General features: G+C 45.2%; 1 protein-coding gene across 22 annotated transcripts in view; it reads right to left on the bottom strand.

The window, feature by feature from the left end:
* Positions 1–2,321: 2,321 nt before the first annotated feature.
* PPARA (peroxisome proliferator activated receptor alpha) overlaps positions 2,322–20,836 on the bottom strand; it is a 66,078-nt gene continuing 47,563 nt past the window's right edge. For 18 of the 22 annotated variants that reach the window (XM_070599869.1, XM_070599875.1, XM_070599870.1 and 15 more), the window contains 5 exons: positions 16,680–16,840; positions 14,786–14,924; positions 13,815–14,017; positions 6,447–6,894; positions 2,322–4,215 (listed from right to left, as the gene is read on the bottom strand). In XM_070599869.1, coding sequence (XP_070455970.1) covers positions 3,968–4,215; positions 6,447–6,894; positions 13,815–14,017; positions 14,786–14,924; positions 16,680–16,840 — 1,199 coding nt within the window. In that variant the 3' untranslated portion in view covers positions 2,322–3,967. Of the gene's footprint in view, positions 4,216–6,446; positions 6,895–13,814; positions 14,018–14,781; positions 14,925–16,679; positions 16,841–20,836 lie in introns of all 22 variants that reach the window. The other 4 variants (XR_011534631.1, XR_011534630.1, XM_070599881.1 and 1 more) reach the window with 2 other exon arrangements.

Here is a 20,836-nt window from a genome sequence, read left to right as displayed (position 1 = left end):
AAAAAACCTTCCATTGTGCATCCGGCTGCTAAGCATCAGATGTGCCCAGTGTCAGCATGGTTTGCAAAAGGGAGCATGAGGCAGGAAATGCCTGGAGAGAGGGACAGGTGCTGCCAGCAGGGTGAGACTGCGGGAAGTCACCATCCGCCTAAGGTTTGCTTGGAGGCATCTCCTTCCATCCTCATCCGGCAGTCTCTCCCTGGACAGCTACACAGCCAGCAGGCATAGTTGAACACGACGGGGAGGCCCTTGGTGGGCGGGTCACTGCAGACCAAGACCATCACTGCTTCTCCTGACCCTGCATCATGCTCGTGCTCAGTCTCACTAAAACGGGGCAGCAACTTCTGCACGTGTGTATCTTTGACGCTCCCTTTAAACAACAGAATTTCCTTTAGAAAGTCATAACTTCTCATTTCTCAGCGTGTGGACAAGCAGAGGTGAGTATGCAGCCTCTGAGCCCTGAGCACAGACGGTCTGCCTGCAGATGCACCATAGGGCCCCCGAGCTGGTGTACCTTAATTCTAACAGTGGTTTGTGATATGTCTATTGAGGTAGCTGTTATACTGTTGATTTGGGGAAAAAATAGTTGCTAAATTAATAGTTTACTTATCATACATCAAACAAAAGATTTTACTTGTGCCTTGAGCTTCTGCTCAGATCTTAGGATGCTACCCCGTCCCTGGATCGCACAGTCCCCAAGCCCGTTTATTTCCTTAGAGTTCTGGGTGGCCTATGTAAGAAACGCATCAGTACAAGCAGAAAGATATGTTCTGTGCTCTTAAAATGAAGAGAAAGACTCCCTTTAAAACAGGGACAGCTCTCGCCGGCGTTCTTGAATGCACTGAGCACCGAGTTTCTTTCTCCTCGACTTCATGTTCATTATTTGTGCATATCCATACCTGCTCTGTACTTATGAGCCAACTTATGAGCCAACTGTAGGAAGGTCACAGGGAAACTGGAGAGCAGGTGGGAAGAGAGGAACAGCTCACTAGTGCTCTGACAACTGCTCCTGAATCCCGCTCTCGCTGATGCAATTGGGAGCCTCCTATTTTTGGCAATACTGGACTTCACCGAAATGGCCTCGAGCACGTGCAGCCCTCAGGCTTCTTGCGGGGTGGCAGGTGCAGAATTCAGCGTAAACTCTCAGGAGGCGGAAAAGGAGGGACACGCTGTGGGATGGGGTGGGAGGACCAGGTGGGACCCCAAGCCAGAGCTGGCTGGCACGATTAGGAGGCACGTCTCGGATGAGCCCCAGTTATCCTTTCATTCTCATCAGCACACGAGACAAAAGCTTTTGGTAACTTTGTGGTCTCTGAGGAGTTTGGCACGTTTTGCTATTACAGGTGGAGAAAATGAAGGGCCAGGTTCAAGCAGTGACTTGAAGATCCGTCACAGCTGTGAAAAGGAGGCCGGACCTGCTTTCACCACCAGAGGCGGCGGGCTGCACGCCTGTGGCCGGAAGCTTCCTGAGCCTGTTACGAAGTTGCTGTTGTACTCTGTGCTGATGTCTACTGAAACCCAGCAAGCACTCTTTCAATAGTTCCTATGTGAAATACTACAGCTCAGTGAACTGGTGAATAATTCGTCTATATTTGACTATCGATGCTATGAGGAATCTTTGATTAGGTGACCCAAAATATTCTGAGTGGCCATTATTGATGCTGTATTATTTTAAATGAATGGGAACACGTGATTTTCGTCCTATTAAGAAAAGTGAACAGCATCAAATGACATTCAAGCCGAGGTCCCTGTGGCCTCCTTTCTGGCCTCTCCTTGCTGGTAGTCCAGCTAGGCCCCAAGAGAACCAAGTGCTCTCGAAGACCACTAACGCAGATCCTGTGTCTTCCATCATCTTGACTGTTACTGCAGAAAGCAGGAAATAAGGAGCTATTTTAGATAGGTTTTATGAAAATCTAAACAGAATGAATGACTTTTCTGAAAGCCTGGGTCTTGAGGCTCACTTTCCAAGTCCATGTCCACTTGAGTGGCATCTGTGAGCGTACACCAGAGCGAGAGGCTGGTGGTCAATGGAGGCAACACGGGCCTGGCACTGGAATCCACTGACCCCGCGACCTCAGACAAACCACAGCCCTCCAGTCTTATCAGTCCAAGGAATTCTCATTTTAGGAAAGAATGGTGAAATGGATGTGCCATGTGCCTCAAAGCTTAGCTCCTTTCTGACTTAGGATGACTTCTTGATTGGTGTCATTTATATGTGGAAATACTTTTATTTGCTTCCAACATATCCTTTGATTGGATCTTTAAAAAAACATACCACTAAATGTGCAATTTTTAAAAGGATGTCCTAATTGTAGCTTTCGTTTTTTTCTAGTTCAAGTCTCAGTTTTATTGTTCTTTCTACTGTTGCATTTTCACAATGCTGATCTTGGGAACTTTATCAATATCAATCTTAATCAATTCTTTAACAGCAATAAAATGCCCTTCTAGAGTCCAATCTTCTAAAGATGGCGTGGGAGGGGCATCGAGGGTACAACCAGATCGTAAGTGCTGTTGGTGAGGCGTCCAGTGACCCCAGGGAGGCAACAGTACTGGCAGGCTCAGCCCAGTCTGGGTTGGAGGGAGGGACTACCAAAAGCTCTCTCACGGGACAATTTATCTACTATGGTGGCCAGAAAGAGAAAGTGTCTCCAGGTCCATATGGCCTATGCAAAAAGCACAATCCACACTGCTTTCACAACCGGACCGAAGTTGAGAAGTCGATCTTTAAGGCTGAAACAGATATTTTAGATGTTGGAAAAACCACCTTACATGTGTGGTTGGAAAAGGAGACTTAACTCTCTAAATCTCTGTAAAAACAACCAGCCTGTTGCAAATCCTGAGACTAAGTAAAACCACCCTTTGAAGGACTTTGTACCCCGCCTCGTTCTCCAGGTCACCTCACCCCAGCCCAGCCTATAAAATCCCATTGGCCTCGCCTTCTCCACTCCAGGGAGCATCTACTACCACCAAGAGTTAAAAAAAATAAAGTTGCATATTTTAAATAGCAACACTGGAAAAGACCAAGGAGCTGCCTTGACACACGGGGCCCAGAGGGACATTTACAAATATCTTGTCAGTTTGCCCCTAAAAACACTATCATGGCCCCCAACAGCCTGACTCAGTCAGTTCAGATCTGACAGGAAGTGGAGGTGAGAGGAATGGAGGCTGGCACGCTTGCAGAGTTTGCTTTACCTGCTTGCCACAGACGCTGGCTTACACAGGGACATGGTCAAGTCCAGAGGGGTCTCTTGAGATGTGGTTTTCCAGGATCTTTTACGCAAATCTGGAAACTGGCTTTTCCACGTATTCACTGCGACCACGAAAACAGTGACCCGAAAACAGAATGACTGTGCATCCTAATAGCTTATCAAAGAATTCTCTGAAACTCGAAATCCTATGATTAAAAAACAGCCTGTTGTCTTTCTTCAAATTCAGGAAACAGAATTGAAGTCTTCCAAATAAATATTTTGCTGCTTTTTAAATACCTAACCTTTGGATACAACTAGATTTACAGGATTATAAAAGTTTAAAAGTGCTGATTAGTTCTCAAAATTACACAGGAGCACGATAGCCAAAGTGTGGTAAAATGGGAAGACCGACCACGTGTGGAGGTTGCCGGTGGATTCAACGGTACATTTCTAGTGTGATATAAAGAAATCTGCATTGATTAACATCAGGCGCGTTAAAATCAGACTACTGAACATCATTCTCCTTAATTTTCCAAGTCCTGACTATTAGCCACTTATCACCAGCATCTCAATTCTTTGCATGCTCTTAGAAGTACTGATTAAAAAAAGAAAGAAATTTGTGGACTAGGATTCCGGTTACCTACAGCTTACACTTTCCATTCTCTAAGGTTAAAATGGTGGATGTTTGTGCAAAGTTGCGTTGCTCCCAATTGTCATTTGTAGTGCTGTCAACTTTAAAAACCTCGAAAAGTTTCTCTTTTTTGTTCATTTACAAGAAATCAGTACATATCCCTGTAGATTTCCTGCAGCAGCGGGTGCAGAGCTGCATCAGACTCGGTCTTTTTGATTATCTGCACCAGCTGCGCGTGCTCGGTGACCAGCTGCCGGAGGTCTGCCATTTTCTGAAGAAGTTTTGGGAAGAGAAAGACGTCGTCGGGATGGTTGTTCTGTAAGTGAAGTTTGAGCACGTGCACGATACCCTCCTGCATTTTTTCAATGTGTCCCACGTTTAGAAGGCCAGGACGATCTATTCTCAAAAGAAAGAAGAGATGTGATCATCACCATGTTAACGCCTAATAACTTTATCACTTTGAGAAACCAAACATTCTTATTTCACATGGCCTTTCTTACAAAAAGCTTTGCGGCCTTAGATATTGCCAACGTGACTAGAAGATAGAACTAGATGTTTTCAAAGTCACTAGGCCCAATAGGGGCAGAAAGACAAATACCCCTTCTTAAATATTTATATCACCTTCAACCGACTGGCTGCCTTACAATTTGGCCCTTTCATTTTGCATTTACCTGATGACCACCTGTCTGAGGGTAAACACCCCAAAACAGTAAGAGTAAGTATACATTCTGATGAGGATTACAACAACCAATTTTGCAAAATATGAGAAATGAACTTCTTCCTCCTGAGTCAAAACCGGATATTTGGTTTCAAGTTTTTTACTAATATTTAAGGAGTGTGATCACGTTAGGCTTGGGTTCTGTGATATACAGTACTGTTACAGGTACCTTCTGACATGAATCAGCTGAAGAGACAGTGGAGCGAGATATGAATAGGAGGGCAGAGACCAGGGGAAAGGATGCTGAGGAACTGGCGTGGGGAGCTCTGAGACCAGGTGCAGCAAGGGCCACTGTTCGCACAGGTGACCCACCTGGGGAGCTCAGCCGTGCACGCGGGACTTCCTCAGTCTCAGCCCACATGTCCCGCCCTTGGTCTGGAAAATATCCCCCATCCATATTCAGTAGGCAGTGCTTTAAAGCCCCACTCATTACTAGGATTTTCAAAAGTGTTGCTAATCATGGGAACTTTTTATAGTTTTTTGGTTGTAAAATAATTAGTTTTTAAACATTAAAAAAATAGAAAGTTGGGGTTGGCCTTGTGCCGTAGCGGCTGGGTTCAGCGCTCTGCTTCGGCGGCCTGGGTTCACAGGTTCGGATCTCGGGTATGGACCTTCACCACTCGTTAGCCGTGCTGTGGCGGCAACCCAAGTATAAAGCAGAGGAAGACTGGCACAGATGTTAACGCAGGGCTAATCTTCCTCAACCAAGAAAAAGAAAGTGACCCCCCCTCATAATTCTAACCTCATCATAGAGGTTTAATGTATATCTCACCAGACATTTTTCTTTATATAGGATTAATGTATAATTAGCATTTCTTTTATAAAACTGTGATCATACTGCCTATAAATAGTTCTGCAATTGCTTTTTACCCACAGCACTATATCTTGAGTGTACGAAGGACAGTGATCGATTACATACAGCTGCTAAGTTGTTTTACCCTTTTTGTCAGAGAGAAGGACGCCCTCCCACTTGACTCTGCCCAGCTGGATGGTAACAGGGACAGACCTCATGGGCTGGGCCGCTCATACCCCGCTCCACTTCTGGAGTCCGGGCCGTTGCCGGTCGCGGCCAGCCTCAGTGCCGCGAGTCGGTAAATCACAGGGTGCAGTACAGCTGCTGGCAGTTCGCGGGGCAGTGGCCCCGTCGGCTCCCCCAAGGCCGGGCAAGGTCAGCTGAGTTTACGGTAGAGGATGACCTTCTTACACCCGGGACAGGGCTATTTAAAGGAACGTGACACTGAGCCAAAAATGTGGGGGCTGCAGAGCCACCTTCCTGAAGAGAGGCCCAGATTTTCCTTCACTGGGATCCATTTCCTTTGGCAAAGCAAACTTTGCAATTGCTGCCAGTTAGCTCCTGATACTTTTCAAAATAGCATAAATATACCAATAGTGACAGCAACCGAACTAACATCTGCATGGCACTTTATAGAATACTGTCTGTAATACAGATGTAATATTATAATAAAATAATTATAGTATATAATAATAATATATACCATACATTATGATATAATTATAATTATTATATATTAGATAATATATATTACCTAATATATATATTAGCTATTAGATACATTACAATTATTAATTATACCTAATATAATATTTGATATTATGATTATAAGTAGAATATATATTTATATAATATTATAATTATAAATAGAACCTATTTCTATAATGTTTAAATACATACTTATATAGCATAATGTATGCTAGAACACAGTCCGACACTGCCAGAATCTCACTTAGTTCTGGTAGTGGCGACGTGGGGCTCAGGAGCCGTCCCACCCTGCCAACGCTCGCTCCACCACAGCGCGGCTCCCGCTCATCGCAGATTTACCACTGTCCAATTCTTCAAGATAGGAAGCTGTAAACGACATGTCACCAGCTGATTAAATCAAGAACTTACCTCCACAACAAATTATAGCAGCCACAAAAAGGGAAATATCACTGTCGTCCAGTTCCAGTGCATTAAACTTCATTGCAAAATCAAACTTAGGCTCCATGATATCACAAAACGGTTTTCTCAGGCTTTTTAGGAATTCACGAGTGATAAAACCACTTCCATATGCTACCAGCATCCCGTCTTTGTTCATCACGGAAGACAGCATTGTAAATATGGCCTCATAAACTCCATATTTCAGCAAAGTGACTTGATCGTTCAAGTCCAAGTTTGCGAAGCCGGGAATGGACTTGGCGAATTCCGTGAGCTCCGTGACGGTCTCTACAGACGTGCACTGGCAGCAGTGGAAGATGCGGACTTCCGCTTCCTTGTTCTGGATACCGTTGGCCACCAACTTGGCCACGAGAGTCTTCTCAGCCATACACAATGTCTCCATGTCATGTATGACAAAAGGCTGCAAAGAAAGACATTGGAATAAGTCAGGTAATTGGGAACAAACTGTCTTCCTAACTGTCGTTAAACTGACGAGCAGCCACCGCGCCCAAGTCACCTGTGGAAAATCAAAATAGGTACCAAACACAGTCCTCATCCTTCAACAGCCTCAAAATTAGTTCCAGACAAGACGACATTAATAGAGAACCAACAATATAAATCAGTAAGATAGTAATTGTCATTGCCCGATGTTGGGTAAGGGTTTCAGTGCTACGAAAGTGAAGTACTGATTTTGGCAATAAAGCTAACAAGAGAATACCAGCAAAGCACTTCTAATATTTTATAATATTCTCTGAACTCCTAAATTCTACTGCAATAGGCTTAATTACAATAATTCTTACTTTTACCATTTTATGAACTTTAGAGATAACCATCATTATCTAACACTGACTGTTGAATGAATAAATTTGGCATGAAATATATACAACTCAGAAAGCTGGCATTTGTGTAGAAATAAGCAAACAAGCATTACTAAACGCTTGCTCTTTGGAGATAAACTGGAAAAGCCTTGACGAGCCTGTGTTTCCCTGTGCATGAGACTGAAGCCTTCCATGGGTGCTCCATGTTCTGGAACAAGTGCCAAAGCCCCGTGGCAGCTCCCTATATGTTGTCATACCATTTGTATCCAAACCCACTGGTCCTGCCATTTTATAAGGATCTAGTGGAGGAAAGGAGAGATGGTTGGCTATGATATTTGAAGCCAACATCCCCAGCAAGGATTATATGTCTGGTGGGGCTTCGGAGAACGGGCACAAACACCACCGCTGGCCAAATTGTATGCCAGATCTGTGTGCGGAGCAGAAGAGATGACAGCCTCTAAGGGAGCTCTTGATTGATACGTGTTCTACAGACCAGTGATCAAGTGGGCTGAGGCATTATTTTCAGTCCCTGCTGGAGGACATGAACAAAGAGAGCACAGGCAGCCCAGTGGTTTTAAGAATCACTCTGCCAGTGGGCAAAACACATCACTGACATGCATCTGGACCCACGGCATGACACGTTCCCCGTGTGTGGGCTCACGAGAGCATCTGGAGGAGTCACAGCCCAAAACCATCTTCAGGGCACCTGTGGGGTCCACTTGGCACAGGGGCACGATGGAGGTGTTGAAACGATCCCATGGGCTGTCTTCAAAATTTTAAACAGAATTAGAATTTGCAATGAGTGTCAGACAAAAAAGTCTGATCCCACATCTGAGGAAAAGGGCTATTTTTAAAATTACCCATGAATAAGTGAAAATATTCTAAATACAAAATTCAAAGCCCAATTTCTAAATATCTCAAGTCTGATTAAGGAAGACTAAAATGATCTCTCTCCAAAGACCTTAAAAGCAAGTCAGATTCCCATTATTTTGGGGAAGTTTGGGGGGGACGTTCTGCTTCACAGGAAGTTGGAGCTCAGATTTAAGAAATTAACATTTATAGGGTGCACAGAGAAATGTTTTTAAAGGATAGCTGGCAATATTCCCTCAATTCAGGAAAATACACCATCAGGCTGCCTTGACTTTATGCAAATCACTGCCTTTTTAAAAGTACATTTAGCAGAAATTAAGGTGTTAAATTAAAAAAAAAAAAGAGTTCCATGGTCAAAACAATTCAAGAAGCACTGAGTCAAACAAAGTTAGGGCCTCCCAGAATCTTTAACATAACGAGTGTGCTCTATAAATCAGGGCAAGTGGCAGTTCCCAAGGTGTTTGATTACCAAAGGCTTATCTTCTTTCTTTCTTTTTGGTAGAGCATCTCACAGGACTAGCGCATACTACACTAGCTACATAATTTGCAGGGTCCAGTGCAAACTGAAAATGTAAGGGCCCTGTGTTAAACAAATGATCCAGAACTCCAAGACAGCAACAGCAGCGCATTAAACCCCAGGGCGGGGCCCTGCCAAGCCGGGGGCCTTTGCAAACAGGTCACACACCCAGGAAGCTGGCCCTGGACTAGTTTTATGTGAAACAGACTCTCATAAATGGGGCCTTAAACAGTAACAAATATTTCATGGCCTTTTTATAAAATTATCACTTGGATTTTAGAAGGCAAGTCTCACTAACAGGCAAAATTAGAAAGCATTTGAATTCAAAATAAGTGCCGACAGTAAGAAACCAAAGTTCTGGGGGCCAGCCCCGCGGCCGAGTGGTTAAGTTAGTGCACTCCACTTCGGCGGCCCAGGGTTTGGCCAGTTGGGATCCTGGGCACAGACACGGAACCGCTCATCAGGCCAGGCTGAGGTGGCGTCCCACACAGCAGAGCCAGAAGGACCTACAACTAGAATGGACAACTATGTACTGGGGGGCTTTGGGGAGGAGGAGGAGAAGAAGAAGAAAAAGAAGATTGGCAACAGATGTTAGCTCAGGTGCCAATCTTTAAAAAAGAAAAGAAACCAAAGTTTCTTAAAGCTAAAGAGAAATTGTATAGTAAAACACTTGAAAATTTGCCAAACTTCAGTGATAAACATTCTTGAGAAGACTATTTAAAAAAATCCATGCAGCTTATATTTAATTTTGGTATGTGCCTTCTACTCTCAGGTTTGAATATGAATATATCTGACATTACAGGTGGCCGATTCAAATAAAGAAAGCACGTTGTAAAGATTTTAAACAGCACAAGGCAGAAAGCTGCCCAGTGTCCCCTCCAATCACTCCACGCCAAGACCGGAAGGTGCCCCTAACCACACAGATTACTCTTGCTGACAGCCGATGGTGTTCCATGTGTGTTAATGTGTAGAATTCATCTCCAAAATACACTTTTTTTTTGAGGAAGATTAGCCCTGAGCTAACACCTACTGCCAATCCTCCTCTTTTTGCTGAGGAAGACTGGCCCTGAGCTAACATCTGTGCCCATCTTCCTCCACTTTATATGTGGGACACTTGCTACAGCATGGCTTGCCAAGCAGTGCCATGTCTGCACCCAGGACCTGAGCCGGCAGACCCCGGGCCACCGAAGCAGAATGTACGCACTTAACCGCTGCACCACCAGCCTGGCCCCTCCAAAATACATTTGAACAGCATTTTCTATGAAAAGTTAGGCAGCACCATTTTGTAGGAGAAATTTAGTTGTGAATTATTGGTAGAATTGCTTTGGATGAAATTATTTAATAAGCTTTTGGTTAAGTTTTACTACACATTTCTAGAAACAGTATAAAATCTTAAGTATCTAAAGACACCTTAAGTAGTCTGTATAATATTTCAACATAACACAGGAGGCAAACCCCGCGATGTAGTGCAAGGCAACGCCCATCCGAAGGGGCAGTGCTGTCCCGGGACGGTGCCCGGGAGGCCTCCTTGTCCCAAAGATTTGGCAATGTTGAGAATAATGTTGGAATTCCTCTTTCAAAACGAGTTTTAGAACCCCTTCTGAGCCACATGTAAAAAATTAGTCTCCTTGCTTCACTTATTTCTTTTCAAATACGACATTTTACTCTGTTTAATCCCAGTTTGCGAACAGGCTGGCTGCAACTGATTTATGGTCTTGTCTAAAACTCAATTATATCCTCAGAGGATGAAGATTTTCCATACCTGAAGGTATTCAAAGACTCTAAAGATAATTCCTGACAGTTCTGAGCAATACGGGAATCTTTGCCATAAACATACGCCGTCCCCTTCATTTGAAGCGCATAAAGTTCTGACCCGTGTGTTAGATTTAAACGGCAGCAGCACTGCACTCCCGTCACCTAATTCTGCTCTGTACTGCTCAAGTCGAAACAGTCAGTGCTATGAGTCGGCTTTTTTTTTTAACTGAACACCCTCCCCCTTTGTTCAGAGGTACAGCCAGCTTCTAGAACCAGAAGCAGCTGAGCCTGAGAGAGAGTGAGTGCGTGAGAGTGTGGGAGTGTGCGAGTGCGTGAGTGCGTGAGTGCGCACGTGTGTCCCTGTGCGTTGGGGTCTGAGTCCTTGGTCGCACACAGGGAAGCAGACACCCTCAGACAGGCGCTGACGTCAACGCTCCTCACAGTCTCATTTGCACCTTGCCTCCGGGAAAGTCTTTTCATGGCAGATCAACACATCTTTTTAAAGCACTGTTGAAAAGTGCCTCTCTTGGAAGCCATGCTCAGAGGAGACTACTGTTGCCCCGTTCCCCACCTCTGCTTCTGTCCCTGTCACCCTGAAATCCAGGGGCAGCAAGCTCCCCTGACAGGCTCTGACCAGACAACTAAGGGCCTGGTCATTTTCTGGCCCATGGTGCTGAAGTCTCAGGCTCAACCCAGCTCGTGTCCAGATAGAAACAGACATTCGCTATCCATCCTATCTTCCCCCTTCCTTCAGCTAAAACCCACTTTCCCCTAAAGCGACTGAATCTGTGGCTCCCGTGCGGCTCCCTTCCTCCTCCTGAGGCCCCCTCTCCACCCCTCCCTGCCAGCCCAGCAGGGTCCCCGTCCTCATCTACTCAGCACCCTAACCAGTTCCAGGTCAGCCAGTCTTTGCTTTTTCTGACCTCCAGGTCATGGAAGTGGTTTCTACAGAACAAAGACCGGTCTCCTGCAAGGATAAATTCAGCTCCCCACTTCCAGCAAACCAGAGCCCCGCTTTCAAATTAAAAGTCCGTCCAGCACCTATCTTTCTCTATCAAGGTTCCAAAGATCTTAGGGCCAAGTCGGGGTGGGGAGAGCTCAGGAGCTCAGGTGGCCCTGCCCAGCAGTCCTTGCGGAAGGAAGCTGCTCGCGGGCCGGCCGGGAAGCGCGCCCAGCCCTGAGCTGGTGGCACAGCAGCCCTGGCCTGCTCCGGGGTCGATGCCTGTGCTCCCACACAAGCTCGCGGTCCTCATGGTTGTGTGAATAAATCAGTTTACAGCCTAGACAAATTCACGTCCCCCTGCCCCGCCACGCACCCTCTGGTGGGTTGGCGCCCCCTCTGCAGCCATGTTAACATTAGACACAGCCTCTCCGAAGCACCCCAAGCCTGCAGACTTGGATGTCTGCAAAACAGACTCCGCTTCTCTGACCCACTCCATGTCCCTGAGCATCACTGAGGGCTGTCACATCCTCCCAGGTCGCAACTTTCATGAAAAGCTTACTGAGGGGTGAGCGCAGGTCAAGGTGAATATGCCAGGGACCAAGCTTGGTCTCTCCGACCCGCTTCCCACCAACAGACTGAAGTGCCTTCCAAACCATGGAAGAAATGCAGGCCATGGTCCCGACATCCACTGACTGCAGTGACAAAACCAGGGCTCTGTGAAGAGACTCCAGCAGTGGCAGTGGGCGTGCCACCTGTCAGCTCTTCCTCCAGACTGAGCACAGACAGAAAAGCAGAGACTGTGGCCCCTGTTGGGAGCTCTGAGCTCTGGGGTGCACGGGGCTGGGTGAGGAGACGAGAGAGCCGTGCCTCTCACACACAGAGGACACGGGTGGGGTGTGAGCTCAGCCTGGAGCAGCAGTGCAGTCAGACACAGTAAGCGACCCTGGACACTCCCTGTCAGACGGGACCTTGTCAAGGTGCTCTGGTCTGGAGGTGGGGGCGGGGGCAGGCAATACACCAAATTCTGTTTTTCCGATACGGTGAAGCCTAATCCTAGACGACTGGTCTGTTATTTGTTTCCTTAAGAACAAAATAAAGATTCCTCTCCAAGAGGAACTGTGCGCGAGGGTCCTCCAGTGCCCAGGCCTCGGCGGCTCCGGCCGAGGGTGACGGGGCTCCTTCAAGGCCTGGGGATCCCAGTGGGCGTGCAGAGGGTACTCGATGGGAAGCAGATCAATGTTAACCAAGAGTGTTTAGCTAAGAGAAAAGATGACTTTTAAGTTTGCTTTAAATTTTGAGACTCCATTGGAGAAATAGAAGCTCTCAGAGAGATCTAAAAGAGACCAAAACTCTAATTTGGGGCTATACCAATCATTTCCAGGATAGAAATTCAAAGTTAAAACTCACTTTGCCTTCACCCTTGTGCTCCAGGAAGGAGCCTCTGGGCCGCCCAGCTTGGGTGCGGTTTTACCAACTTAATAGACTTTGCTCGAACCCTTCTGGGGCGTCTCAGCCTATTTAACTAGAGAATTCACTGAAGAATTAAGAGATGCAGTAAAAAAGGGGTTTGGTTTGTTCATGAAAGTAAGCAGCTTGTGAAATACTTTATTTTCCTGTGACTAAAAATTCCAGCTCATAATTCCCAGTAAGGATTGCTTCAAGCTATTCATTAGTACAAATTAAACCTGTTTCACCATGTCCATAGCAAAACGGCAAAATATCTTTATTTGCCAGCCGTGGACCAGCCCCCTCTTTGAAGGGAGCTCTGAGATTAGTTCTGCAATGGAGACAGAGACTGAGGTCACCGTGGGGTGGGGGCAGACGACGCGAGGCCAGGCGGTGATGAAGCACTGGGGGTCCACGAGGGACACTCACAGTTGCTACTGAAAAGGTCCAGAACTGCCCAAAAAGACACTGAAGTTTCCGTAAAGAAACGACCCTTTCTAAGCCCTGAGATGTCACTGCCTTCTTGTTGAAGAAAAAGAAGGGGGGCGGGGCGGGGCGAGGGGTGGGACAGAGGAAAGGACGGAGTGGTTTTAGGAGAAGGGAGGCAAAGGCACGTTTTGAGTGGGAAGTGAATGGTTTCATTTTCTAGCATTAAAATAGGGATTTTTTTAAAAATGTACTTAAGAAACGACTCTAGAATCTGGCAAGCTATTCAGGTTTTTTTTAGTGTATTAATTACATAGCCATTATAATAACTTGGTTGCTAGGAGCTCTGAGGTGGCTCAAACCCAGAAGACAGGAGTTGTTGTTAAGCTACATCTCAGAGTCTCTGAGGAAAACGTTTCCACTCCATTGTCTTCGGTTTGCCTTGGGAATAAATATTATTTTCTCAACATTTCACACATGTTTCCTCAATCCTTGTCTAGGACTCTAGTTGACAGGTTGCCAATAGAACGCTGTAGACTCGTAAGAAACAGCAGGAAAACACCTACTGGATGGTTGCTGGCTTTCCCCGCGAGGATGACCCGCGCCTTGACCTTGTTCATGTTGAAGTTCTTCAAGTAGGCCTCGTAAATTCTCTTGGCAAGAGACTTGAGATCTGCGGTTTCGGCGTCTTCCATGTCATGTTCACATGTAAGAATTTCTGCTTTCAGTTTTGCTTTTTCAGATCTTGGCATTCGTCCGAAGCGAATTGCTGGGGAGTTGGGAGAGAATGGAACAACGGAAAACAAACAGAAATGAACAACACAGCTCGGGATAATGACTAACAGCCGAACGAAAAGTTCGCACCATGAACTAAACAATGAATAAAAATTTGCGGGCAAGTTGAAATCCACTTCTCAACACGATCCAACTTTGTGCTTTGGAGAGATGAAGGCAAAACTCAAACTCCATAAATCCCGGACTTTTTAAAAAGGTTAAAAGGTAACAACATTACTCATTTCACCAGTAGGATGGGCTTAAGGCCGCTTACTCTCGTTAATTGATCCTTTAGGTTAAGGAGATGGAAATAAGCTTTACAATGAGCTTACATAATGTTTTTCTTTTCCCAGAAGGTAGACATGCCCTTCTCATGAACTAGTTATTGTAAATTTACCTTCATGTAGTAATTAGCATGTTCTAAAATTAGAGTCTGATTGAATAAATGAAATTCATAATATGTTAAAATGTTTAAAATGGCACAAGCCTCATATGTACGATATGAACATAGAGACATCCGCAGTGACTTCCGATCGGTTTTACTATCCTCTATCACCGTCTTATCTGAAGTTTCTAACCGTGATCCCAAGTGCTCAGCTCAATCTCAGCTATTTGAGACTTTTATTTTCTTAAGGTATTACGGTTACAAAATAATGTGAGTATTAACTGTTGAACATTCATTCAAAAGACAGTCCATTTCAACTCAACAAGGAAGGTGAACTGAGGCATGGACTGGGAAAATGCAGTAGGCAGCCTTACCTACCATTATGGGACATCCCAACCGAAAGGCACTTGTGAAAACGACAATATTGGCACTTATTTCGATTCTTTTTCTGGATCTTGCAGCTACGTTCACATTTGTCATATACCAGCTTCAGTCGAATCGTCCGCCGGAAGAAGCCCTGTGCGGTCAACACACAGTTTGTTGAAGAGAACGACCCACTAGCGAATCAATGCTGTTGCTTCATCCACAGTTCTTACCGTTCATTTATTATTTCTTTCAAAATGAAGTAAGTTTAGAGAAATAGCTCTTCTAAAAAGTCTGACATAATTGGGACAAATTGAAAACGTTAAATTTCATAACACGTAAAATGAAAAACAGTAAAATGAGGTGGACTCAAATAAGTTCAAAATGTCCTCATCTGGCTCGGGAAGACACAATTATAGTCTCCTAAAGAGTCACTCGGCCCTGTTCAGATTTATACAAACGTAACTTTTTCCTCTTGTATAACATACCATATTTGTGACGAAAAACTTTCTAGGCATTTTCGTAAGAGAATATTAACTCCCTTAAAGACAGAAATTATAATAAAATATAGTAAACAGCAGCCAGCTGTTTGTAAACAATTTTCTAGCTTTATAAAAGCATCTTAAACTTTCGCCAGTAAGAAACAACTTTAGTATTTAGTACACAAAAGATAAAACTAAACAAAAGTAATGAAACCATGGCCATGCAGAAAAGGCCACTTTGCAAGCAGCTTTTTTAAAGGTACATGTTTTTCTAACTTGGGAGGGACTTTCTATCTGCGTTGGGTTCTTTTTTCCTCTCTGCTTTGCAGTCATTCTTGCATATTTCTGATGTGGGGGGTTCTGACCGGCCCGCATGAGAAGGGGCAGCCGTTTCTTGGGGAATCTAAGAAGGCTGATGTCTTCACTTGATCGGTATGTAGGTTTGTAAAGTAGGATGGCCAAAGAACGTATGGGATGATGAGGAGGGGTGAGGAGAGAGGGTTTTAAATGTCAGGATACAGCGATGCCCCACAAATGTGGTCCACTCGGCCTGTGAGCAGACCTCTGAGGCCAGGCCTGGCCCAGGGCAGAGGGCTAGGGTTTCATAATGCAGATTAGGTAGCATGCCATGAAAGGCTGCGGCATTTTCCAAAGTTAGGAAACACCCCAGCGTGCGCAAGGAAAGGGGATTTCTGATTTTAACCCCACACTCAGATTACCGGATCTCCCATGTATCATATCCGTGAAGGGCCAAACCTGAGAATGTACACATCATTCTAAAAGTATGCGATGATTCAGGGGAGGCTCAGGATATAAGAGTATGTGGTCCTTCTCATCATGCTGGAAAGTCATAGAAGGGCCAGTGATGCAGTGGGCAGAATACTGGAGGGCGTGGCTTGCTGGCCTTGGGTCACACACGTTTAGAGGTCCAGCTGAGCGGGCATAAGAATGAGGGTGAGCACAATGGCGCCCACGGTTTGGGTGGAGAGACCCCTGACGTGCAGGAAGGGACTGCTGGGGGAGTCGGGAGCAGCTGCAGGAGGAAACTGCACTGGGTCTGGTCCTCACCTGGCATGTGCTGTGGGATCCTGAGCAAGACACTCGACATCTCTGATGGCCATGAGATCCACTATCCTACCTGACCTTCTGGTGAGGATCGAGAGAAAAAGTGGGCAAAAACTCTCTGACCCCATGTTCAAACGAAAGGGTCATTAAGGAACACACTTCAAGTTATTTACAAAGTTCAGTCCAACAATGCGCCGTAGACCCTCGGAAGAGGGAAATTAATGTGTTATTTAGGTCAGTTTCTTATCTATGATTTTTTGCAGATCTGTTTTAGTCACGACGAACATTTGTGTATAAGACAAAAGGAAGCACACACGGTCCCTGAAGCCAGCCACCTTTCTCCTCCTCCAGGGTCCACGCACCTTGCAGCCTTCACAGGCATGAACTCCGTAATGGTACCCCGAGGCTTTGTCCCCACAGATCCTACACTCGATGTTCAATGCTGTGCTGGAAGATTCATCGGTGCTGCCAGGAACCACAGGATAAGTGACTGACGAGGGACTCGAAGCGGGTGAAAGGGTATCTGAGAACAGAAGAGGAAAGATGTGCAAACAGTCACGGCATCCCCATCCTATGTCTAAGTTAGGTCTATGAGGCTAGGGTTTTGCATGTGAGGTATTGAGGGAGGGGGCGTCAGCTAATGGGCAGAGCTGCCGTCCTAAGTCGGCCCCTGCCTGAGGCTGTCCCACCTGCTCTGTGCTCATACGATTACCATCGTGCTGCCATCCCCAGAGCTCTTGCTGAGGGGTCCCTGGGTTCTGGAGCTGCACATCGGCTGCCTCACAGATCCCTCCACCCCGGGCTCCCCAAGCCCTCCCCACTTGATGCATCCTACAGAGAACCTGTTACTGTGTTTGCTTCCTTCCAGCTGGTCTGCAACTGTTAGCTCAGTAAATTGCACCAGTATCAAAATCCATGTGTGCAACACCAGAAACATAACCCATGGAAGAAAAAAAAATAAATTGGACTTTCTTAAAATTAAAAACTTCTGCTCTGCAAGAGACTATTAAGAAAATGAAAAGACAAGCCACAGACTGGGAGGAAGTATCTGTAAAACACATCTGATAAAAGACTTGTAACCAAAATATACAAAGAAGGCTTAAAACTCAACAATAATAAAATGAACAACTCAATAATGGCCAAAAGATCTGAAGAGACACCTCACCGAAGAAGATATACAGACAGCAAGTAAGCATATGAAAAGATGCTCCACATCACTGGTCATCAGGAAACTGCGATTCAAACAACAATGAGACTCACTGCATACCTATTATAACAGCTAAAATCCAAAAAAACTGGCAACACCAATTGCTGGCAAGGATGTGGAACAACGGGCACTTTGATTTATTGCCGTGGGAATGCAAATAACAGCCACTTGGGAAGACTGTCTGGTGGTTTCTTAGGCAGCAAAACAGTCTTATAGGAATTACACTCCTGGAGATCGCCCAAGCAATCTGAAAACGATGTCCACACAAAAAACTTCCAAGACTGTTTATAGGAGCTTCACTCTTCATCGCTAAGAATTAGACACAACCAAGATGCCCTTTTATAGGTGAATGGATAAACAAAAGGCCAGTCTGAAAAGGCTATCTACTGTATGATTTTAAACATATGATAACTGGGAAAGGCAGAAGGGTACAAAGACCAGTTGCTGGGTGGGCATGGGGGAGGCAGGGTTGAATAGGCGAAGTGGTGAGACTATTCACATGAAAGCGTAGTGGTGAACACATGAGAGTTCGCATCTGCCAAAACCCACAGAACTTCACAGTACAGAGTGAATCGTAATGTGTACAAATGAAGCAAAGATGAGTCAGCAGGGTTAGGATTCCAGGAAGGAAGGCAGAACGCGACAAAACAATCGAACTGCATCACAACTAAATGAAACAACCTCACTGAGGGAGGTGGGAAGAAGGTGCCCTAAGTGACCTTGGAAACGAGTGGCATCTGTAAGACTAAAGGCAAAAGGAACTGCACATAAGCGCTGGGCGTTAGCTGATACAGTTGCTTCCCCCGGGGCTACCTGTGCAGCACTGTACACGTACACTGGAAATGAACAAGCGATTAACTGAATGGTGGATGGTGGCAACCAGGTTTCTTATTATTGGAGTGTGAGCTTACAGGTAAGCAAAGAAGGAGTCTAGAATGATCCATGTGGTGATGGATTAGAGTTGCAGACATCAGTATGAACTCATGTTTAACTTCATATAGATACAGATGGCTACATGTAGAAATATCTACAGATTATGTGCATATACACTGGTTAGGATACACACATATGCGTCTTTGCTCTGTGAGCCGTAAGAGCCTAAAGGAAAAGACACTCCTGTAGGAAGGTGAACTGCTTAGAAGGAACTATACCCAGGACTCACATGGGGCTGGGTAAGTCCTGTTCCTCCACCTCAGAGTGGAGAATCTCAGAATGCATAGGGCATTGGGTGAAGCACTCAAAAGGGCTTTGCTTTAGGAGTGGGGCAAAATCGCCTTGAGAGTCGACACTGCCGCGGTTCCATCCAACAAACCTTAACAACCAGATCTGAGCGGATCATGTTTTAAGTAACTTAACTGCGTCCCAAACAAAACTCAAAAATATTTATGGGAATACAAAAACACCAATCACCAACAAAGTTCACAATATATGGCATCCAATAAAAAAATTACAAAACATGCAAAAAGGCAGAAAAATATACCCCATGATGAGGAGAAAAACCAATGAACTGAAAGTGACCTAGAAATGACACAGATGATAGAATTTGTAGACAAGACATTTAAAAAAGTTATTATGACTGTATTTTAAATGTTCAGGAAGCTAGATGAAAGACCGCACACATCACACCCGCTAGAATGGCTGAGATGCCAAAGCCTGACCGCGCTGACGACAGTGCGGAGGAACTGGACTCGCGCTACAGGTGGGAATGTAAAATGGGACGGCACTTTGGAAAAGCTTCTGGCAGTTTCTTAAGTAGCTACACAAATGTGTGCCGTAAGTCGCGGCCATTCCGCCTGAGGCATGACGGAGAGAAGCGAGAGCACAAGTCCACACAGAGACTTGGGCACGAATGCTCACAGCAGCTCCACGTGTGACTGCCAGAACCTGGAAACAACTCAAATGTCCATCCACACGGACAGGTGCCTGTATAGGCAAACAGCGGCACAGCCACACGCCGGATGAAAGATGGGAACTACTGAGTCAGGCTACTGCATGGCTTAATCCCAGAATGATCTTTCCGAGTGAAAGAAGCCAGACTCAAAAGCACACAGTGTATGATTCCATTTATATAAAGTTCTAGGAAATACACACAGATCTATAAGGATGGACAGCAGAGCAGTGGTTACTCAGAGGGAGGGAGGCATGAGAGGGGAAAAGAGAGATTATAAAAGGACGCCAGGAAATTTTGGGGTCTGGTCACTATTATGATGGGGTGATGGTTTCACATGCAAAAATGTGTGTGTGTGCTCATCAAATGATACACTTTAAATAAGTGCAGTTTACTGTACGCCAATAAGGCTCCTAAGAAAAATAGAGGTAAAGACAGATTGGTTGAGCAAGCAGCCTCAGCCAGGCCATCTCTTCGAGTAAAGTCTAAAGTGAATACGCTGTCTATACGGCACTTCCGTGTGAGCAATTTACATAACTTAGAAATATCACCCAAAGGATCAGATACGAAGAAGAAAAATCTAATTTGCAAATAAGAAATAACCTTATGTCTCAAACTAGCTGGTAACAACAACACTGAAAAACCTGCAAAGGAAACAAAGCACGATTTTAAGAATTATGAGATGATTCCAAACAACCAAAAGGATGAGTACCAACAGTAAGGAGAAGCTGGAAGGAAGCACACGTGGACGATCGCACCCCCACCCCAACAGCCAGTGGCCCAAAGTGAAGGATGTGTGTCCACTACACTTCCATGTGGCCACTTTTTTGTAAGTTCCCTTTTTGTCTTTTTGCTATAAAGTTTGTTGGAATTGGTTAAAGACCAATTTGGAGGGCTTTCTCTCCCCGTAAGAACTTGTCTGTAATTTACTGAGACGGGAAAGTGCGTGTCAGCTCGTGGAGCTGGCTCGATTGTGGCTTTCCATGGACTGTGCAGACCACAAGGCCAGTTTATACGAAATTCCCAAGTCTTATCTGTGTCAGAACTTTCAGATGAGTTAGAAATCTATTTTAGATTGTAGTTCTTGACAATGAGCTAAAAGACACTAGTTTTAGCAAAGGAACCTTGAATTAAATTAGACAGAAGAACATAATTTCAGATTCCTCCTGTTCGAGGGCGAGGCTCTGGGAGAGAGAAAGCATAGGCAGAGTGTCACTCTCTGGACTCCTCCTGGAGAAGGCAGGAGGGCGTCTCTGCACCCCTCCCGTTCCCTGCTGGGAGAGAACTTTCCAGAGGCTTTACAACTGCACATCCACCCCATTCACATAAATTCTTTATTTCAGAACAACCTCTAGGGTTTGGCTGACCCAAAGAAAAAAGTATACTCCTGAATTCTTTCATTATAAAAGGGACTACATTTTTTC

Source organism: Equus przewalskii, chromosome 29 (assembly GCF_037783145.1).
Source record: "Equus przewalskii isolate Varuska chromosome 29, EquPr2, whole genome shotgun sequence".
NCBI classification, from domain to species: Eukaryota; Metazoa; Chordata; class Mammalia; order Perissodactyla; family Equidae; genus Equus; species Equus przewalskii.
Note: the sequence above shows the minus strand (reverse complement) of the source record. Positions and strands in the feature narration are given on the sequence as shown.